The sequence below is a fragment of the Mus pahari genome, chromosome 2, assembly GCF_900095145.1.
Source record: "Mus pahari chromosome 2, PAHARI_EIJ_v1.1, whole genome shotgun sequence".
NCBI lineage: Eukaryota > Metazoa > Chordata > Mammalia > Rodentia > Muridae > Mus > Mus pahari.
Window position 1 is genome coordinate 117,508,104 of NC_034591.1, and position 7,484 is coordinate 117,515,587.

At 46.1% G+C, this 7,484-nt stretch overlaps 1 protein-coding gene across 1 annotated transcript in view; it reads left to right on the top strand.

Moving 5' to 3' along the window:
* The window catches only part of Gxylt2 (glucoside xylosyltransferase 2), an 85,234-nt gene that overhangs the window by 61,389 nt on the left and 16,361 nt on the right, over positions 1-7,484 (top strand). Inside the window, exons 4-5 of the mRNA XM_021190832.2 lie at positions 1,750-2,001; positions 6,025-6,148. Of these exons, the coding sequence (XP_021046491.1) occupies positions 1,750-2,001; positions 6,025-6,148 (376 nt within the window). The remainder of the gene's footprint in view (positions 1-1,749; positions 2,002-6,024; positions 6,149-7,484) is intronic.

Below are 7,484 nucleotides of genomic sequence, written 5' to 3' on the forward strand. Positions count from 1 at the left end.
TTTTATTTTATATACTGATTTATAAAATCTGTTCCTCTAATAGATGAGGAGAGAAAGAGCCTGAGGTTAGTCAAGTAGGCATTGAAATGACTCCAGTTGAAGTCCCTGCGGAAGTGGACTGCATGGTACCCGAGTTCACACTGTTAAACGCTGGGGGTCCAAACAAATGCTGGGGTTTTTTGGTTTTTGTTTGTTTGTTTGTTTTTTGGTTTGGTTTGGGTTTTTTGGGTTTGTTTTTGTTTTTTGTTTTTGTTTTTGTTTTTGTTTTTTCGAGACAGGGTTTCTCTGTATAGCCCTAGCTGTCCTGGAACTCACTTTGTAGACCAGGCTGGTCTGGAACTCAGAAATCCACCTGCCTCTGCCTCCCGAGTACTGGGATTAAAGGTGTGCGCCACCACACCCGGCTACAAGTGCTGTATTGATCTACTCAGCTCTCCAGTGAGACACGAGTGACTGGTTCCTTAAACAACAGAAACATGTTTCCCACAGTTCTGACTGGGAAAGCCCCAGGCCTGGATGCCAGCAGGGGTTGGGTTTGGGCAAGGTTCTCTCCCTGATGTGCATAACTGGCCAGCCACCTTCTCACTGTGTCATAATGGGGCAGGAAAGAGAGGGAGGGCACTTTCTGGTCCCTGCTGTCCAAAGGGCACTGATGCATTACGATGGCATCCTTGCGACCTCAGTTAATCCCAGTGACCTTCCAAAGCCATATCTCCAAATGCTATCACTTGAGGTGCCAGGGTTTCATTGTGGACTTGGACACAGAGGCACGCACATGTTAATTCATAACATGTATGATTACATTGAGGACTCAGAAAGAGTTATATCTTCCTGGTTAAGCTGTTCTGAAGTTTGGGGAACAACAAAATGAAACGAATGATATTATTGTTAACTCGTGCTTTAAAGTTTTACACTCCAGGGCTGCGGGTGAATGTGCAAGGTGTCCCCTGCACCTGAGAAGGCTAAGGAAAAGATATGTAGCAAGCCTCCTGGTAAATAAGTCGTGTGTGTGTGTGTGTGTGTGTGTGTGTGTGTGTGTGTGTGTGTTAAAACTCAGAGCAAGAATATTCTATGACGTCTAAAAGTTATACCCAAAATTCCACTTTCAATGTTCCTTCGTGCAGTTTGGATTACAAATACCCTTGTTTGCCTACAAGCTGTTAGTGCTAACTGGCTACAACAGAGCCTGCAGTGTGGACTGCCTGGCCTCATACAGGAGAAGTTTGTCAAGCCCTGATCTACAAATATAGTCAGCCAATGACCTGCTTCTTCTACTCCCAAATCCAAACTAGCTGAGAACATCATCTTAGAAAGATATGAAGCAGCGTCCTAGAACTCAATCAGAGAGCTTGGGGTGGACCTGGAGAGGGTCCACGTGGAATTGTCACTACCTGACTATTCCTGCAAAGACCTCAGAGGGAAAGGCAAGTGGTCTACTTGTGGAAGGAAAGAACAAAAAAAAAGGGGGGGGGGTACAGTGTTCCATTGATGTTTCCAGTCTCATCTCTTTTAAAGCTGTCTGTATACAACCAGACCCGAAGTCCAGCCAGTTTAGAGTGGGCTTTATCTGCCCTTAAGTCTCTACTCCTTGGCTGACACTCATCCTTGGGTGACAGGAAGAGAGAAGAATGGGTGCTAAGAGTGGCACCTGGTATAGAGTCCGACATTGGTCACAACCGTGGCATTTTTCATGTGGAGCCACTCTCATTCTTTCCGGTTTTGTTTTGTCCCTGCCCCTTGTACGCAAAGGCGATCTTAAAGGATGTGGACTCGCTTCTCTACGTGGACACTGACGTCCTCTTTCTGCGGCCCGTGGACGACATCTGGAAGCTTCTTAGACAGTTTAACTCCACCCAGCTTGCTGCCATGGCCCCAGAGCATGAAATCCCGAAGATCGGCTGGTACAGTCGCTTTGCCCGGCATCCTTTCTACGGCTCTGCAGGGGTTAACTCCGGAGTCATGCTCATGAACTTGACTCGCATAAGAAGTACCCAGTTCAAGGTAAGAAAGAGCTCCATCTAAAGACCAGGAGTTAAGGATGATGGTGGCAAACCCCTTAAATCCCGGCACTCAGGAGGCAGGGGCAAGCAGATTTCTGAATTCAAGACTAGCCTGATCTACAGAGTGAGTTCCAGGACAGAAAGGACAACATGGAGAAACACTGTATGGGGGGTGGGGGTGGGGGAGACCAGGAGTTAGCCTTTCCAATAGGGACACACCAGGATGCTTCAGGTATGGCTGTACTGATTTGGCCTGTGGATGTGGATGGAAGGATCCAGAGGAAAGAATTTGAAACGTTGTGGGATTTTGCTCAGAAAAGCTCAGGTGGCCGTGGAATGTGAGACTTCCTAGTCTCCATTCAGAAGTACTACGTGATGTTCCTGAATTATGTAGTGTCTGAACTGTGCTTATCCAGGGCTTTAAAGCTCATATCCAATCAGAATGACTCCAGAGGTGTATTTATGAGAGTATGCTGATCTCTGTGCATCGCTGATCGCTTTCCTTCTAGTAAAATAATAGATAAGAAGAACCAAAATGAAGTACTTTAGATGGCAGTCCCCATTCTCCTCCTGTGAAGAAGAAGAGGAGGCTAGGATATAGCTCAGTTGGTAAAGTGCTTCCCTTGCAAGCCTGAGGACCTGTGTTCAATCCATGTTTAAAAAAAAAAAAAGCCAGAAAATATCTTTTAAAAGCCAGGCAATGGTGGTGCATGCCTTTAGTCCCAGTACTCAGGCAGGGGGATCTCTGAGTTCAAGGCTAGCCTGGACTACAGAATGAGTTCTAGGACAGCCAGGGCTACACAGAGAAACTCTGTCTTGAGTTCAAACAAAAGCCAGATGTGGCTTGTCATCCCAATGCTGGGGTAGCAGAGGCAGGCAGATTTCTGGGAATCACTGCCCAGCTAGCTTATCCTATGTGGTAAGTTCCAGGCCACTGAGAGATCCCATCTCATAAAATAAGTGGATGGTCTCCAAGAAGCAACCTTTGAAGTTCACTGACCTTCCTTCCACCAGCACTTGCACACATGTTCACATTCACTTACATATAGGTTTGTACCACCACTAACATGAATGCCCACATACATGTATACACACATGCACACCAAAAAAAGAAGACTAGCTGGTGTGTGTAGTCTGTACAAGGCTTCAATCCACAGCATGCCAAAACAATGAAAAATAAAAGAATAGATCAGGGTCTCTGTAGTTAAAAGAGCCAGCAGTCACATGGCAGCTTACAACTATCTGTAACCAGAGGATTCTCTTCCAGCCTTCACAGGCACCTGGCACACATGTGGTGCACAGACATCCATGCACACAAAACACTCTGTCTTAGTTAGGGTTTCGTTGCTGTGAAGAGACACCATGACCAAAGCAACTCTTATAAAGGACAACAGTTAATTAGGGCTACCTTATAGGTTCAGACATTCAGTTCATTATGAGAATGGTGGGAAGCACAGCAGCATGCAGACAGACATGTTGCTGGAGGAGCTGAGAGTTCTACATCTTGATCTGAAGGCATCCAGGAGATACTCTTCCACGGGCGTCTGTGAGCACTAGGAGCCCTCAAGGCCCACCAGCAAGGCCACACCTATTCCCACAAGGCCACACCTCCTAATAGTAGCACTTCCCATGGGCCAAGCAATTTCAAACCACCACACACCCACCCATATACATAAATTTAAAAGAAATTAAAAAGAGGCTAATCTGTATAATACTATCAATAATACAATTTCCAAAAATCTCAAGTGAAGAAAAAAATAACCATACCTTTATGCCTTAGAAATTTCCAGAAAAATGCCTGTGAGAACTTTAATTGTTCATTGTAGATGCTTTGATGGAAAGTAGGAATATGATCTAGAAAGGGCAGCAGAAAAAAATACACTCTGTAACGTTTTATCTTAATGTACTAGTTGAACACAGTAGGTATTTACTTTTAGTTTAAAAATAATTTTTCTGAAATAAGGACAGGACAGATATGGTAGCACACACCTATAACCACAGCATTTGGGGGGTAAATATAGGGACTCCACATTGAAGGCCAGCCTGCGATATAGTGCAAGACATACCAAAATTTGTTAATTAAATAAAGGACTAAGGAAAGAAAAATGTTTTCCCCATTGAATGCCTTGACTCTGTGATCACTGTTTTCTTTCTTCACAGATACAAAATAGTTCCAAGATAATTTTTTAATGAATAGAGCTAAGAAAGTGGTATAATTTCAGCATGAAAGCGTATGTGTTACCAAACTGATGGCTGGAGTTCAGAGCCCTAGAACCTGTGTAAAACTGGACACAGCCACCCAATGGCCTGTAACTCCAGCACACTAAAGGCCCAAACAGGAGCAGTGCTGGAAGTTGTCAGTCAGCTAGACTGGAGTCAGCAGCAAAGAGACTGTGTCTCAAACAAGGTCGAAAAGGCAGGGCCAACGGTCAGAAGGCTTCCTCTCATTGCCGTGTGTGTGCTGTGATACACGTGTGCTTGCACACGTATGTGCACACACACTCACACACATTTTTTCACACATCCCACACACCTCAGGAAAGAAAAGGCTGATGAGATGGCCCAGCGGGTAAGGCAGGGGTTGGGGGAGGGAGTTGGGAGGGTTCCACCTGACAACACAAGCCTGATCCCCTGAATTCCATCCTTGTAACCCACATAAAGGCAGGAAAACACTAACCTTACAAAGCCAGGAAAACACTAACCTTACAAAGCTGTCCTCCAGGACCTCCACATGTACCCCACAGCACTTGGACACACACACACACACACACACACACACGCACACGCACACGCACACGCACATGCACACGCGCACAAATAATAAACAAGCTTTAAAATAAAAAAGGGGGCATGGTGGTGCATGCCTTTATTCCCAGCACTCGGGAGGCAGAGGCAGGCAGATTTTTGAGTTCGAGGCCAGCCTGGTCTACAGAGTGAGTTCCAGGATAGCCAGGGCTATACAGAGAAACCCTGTCTCAAAAAACCAGAAAAGAAAGAAAGATAAGATAAGATAAGATAAGATAAGATAAGATAAGATAAGATAAGATTTGGCATACTATTATTTTAGAGAAATGGCTCAGAGGTTAAAAACAGTGCCTGCTCTTCCAGAGGACTTGAGTTCAATTCCCAGCAACCACATAATGGCTCATGGCCATCTCTAATGAGATCTGGTGCCCTCTTCTGGCCTGCAGGCATCCGTGCAAGCAGCATACTGCATGCAAAATAAATAAAATAAATAAAGGGAAAGGATAAGAAACCCATAGGGCCCTCTCCACTTTTTGGTCCACTCTGCATCCATAGGTACACCCCCCCCCAAACTCTACCAGTTGTGATTATAAAAAGAGGTATAGCCGGGCGTGGTGGCTCACGCCTTTGATCCCAGCACTCTGGAGGCAGAGGCAGGCGGATTTCTGAGTTTGAGGCCAGCCTGGTTTACAAAGTGAATTCAGGACAGCCAGGGCTATACAGAGAAACCCTATCTCGGAAAAGTATGTTCTATGGGAGTGTGGTAAGGCATGAGGGTAGGGGGTGCCTCAGCAAGCCCATGCCAAGGCATCCCTTCTCCCCTGAGGGACCAGCCACACGAAGGTATAGAATAGAATAGAGTTTATTCAGAGCATGGGGAGGAGAGTTACGAGAGTAGTAGAGACAGAGAGAAAGACAGAGTAGAGAAGTAGAGGCTGGCCATGACCTTGGGGGGTGGGGGGAATGGGAGAGAGGGGGAGCTAGAGGGCAAGAGGCAAGAGTTAAGAGAGAGAGGGGGGGAGGGAGGGAGGAGGGGGCAAGCAGCCCCCTTTAGAGTGGGTCAGGCCTATCTGGCTGTTGCCAGGTCACTGTGGGGCTGGAGTCCAGACAGAATACCAACACTACCCACAGCTTTGCTTTGCTTGGTTCTGTGACCAGGGTAACAGGACCACGCCTGCATTTGCTCTGTCTTTAGGATAAAGGAAAGGCGTGCGGGTTTTCACAGAACAAGGCAAGCTTGCTTTTGCCGCACTTACTTCCATGGTTCTCTCCCCTCCAGAACAGCCTGGTTCCGGTGGGCCTGGCTTGGGAGGAGATACTGCTTCCGCTCTACCAGAAGTATAAGAACGCCATCACGTGGGGAGACCAGGACTTATTAAATATTATTTTTTATTTCAACCCAGGTAAGTTCTCTTTTCAGAATGCCACTGTGTACGAGTATACCCACCTCGTTTCACAGGGAACATTCCAGGCCTAGGCTGCTATTGATGAACCTACAGTGTGCACAGAGAGGCCTGTGTTCCTCTGCCCCGCCCCTATATCTTCCCCCTGGGTATCTGCGGAGGCAGGGCCCCAGCAACGGAGACAAAAGGCCAAATGTTGAATCCTCCAACGCTGCTCTCTGGTTTTAGAGAGTATCTTTGCAGTCTGGTCTCACTATTCTTCCAAGCAGGGCAGTGCAAAGTGGCATAAGCCACAAAACCAGAGGCCTCTCCTGTCGTCTCCACACGAGACCCCCCACGGTAGAGCAACCCTTAGATGTCCGGGGTGCAGAGGGCCTAGAATAAGCTCTTGGGTCCCCAGGGTTTTGTTACCTAGAGCAAAAGAAAATTTTATATGCTGTTAACTTGGTGGCTGCAAGTGGGTGTGGGGGAGGGTATTGTGGCTGTTGTTTTGTTTTGTTTTTGTCAACTCCACCCAAGCTAGGATCCTTTGGGAAAAGGAACTTCAATTGAGAAAAGTGACTCCTCAGTCTGGCCTGTAGGCCACTCTACGGGGGCGTTGTCTTGATTAATGATTGGTGTGGGAGGCCCAGCCCACTGTCGACGACAGGTTCTGAGTTGCTGAGCAAACCCTAGAGAAGAAGCCACTAAGCAGAACTCCTTTATGGTCTCTGCTCCAGTTCCTGCCTCCAGGTTCCTGCCCTGACTTCCCTCAGAACTGAACTGTTACCTGAAGTATAAGATGAAATAAACCCTTTCCTCCTCATATACCATGGTCCTTATCACAGTGAATAGAAACATAATTAGAACAAAGGGCGATGAAATTTTCTGTCTCTCTTTTCATACTAATACCTAAATCTAACGACAACTCCTTCTTCCCATGCCTAGCCTTTGCTAAAAAACTTATTTAATTTCATTAAAGTAAAAACCATGGTTACCTTGGAGAAAAAAAATCTCTAGGGGAAATAAAGTAATCCTTATTTATATATTTTAATCTGGATAAGTCGGTCCTTCCTTTCCTGAAGCAGAGACCCATGTTAATAAAGATTCGGCCTGTGTTACGTGTCACCCTTAAAGTACTTGTTGATCAGAAAAAGAAAAACATCTGCTGTGTCTAATTCCATATGACTCTGGATCAAGAATAATCAAATCCCAGGGGGAAAAAATAAGGAAGTCAGTCAGCATGGGTGACTTTTAACTCATTCCCCTACACAAACACATACATACACACACACACACACACACACACACACACAGAGAGAGAGAGAGAGAGAGAGAGAGAGAGAGAGAGAGAGAG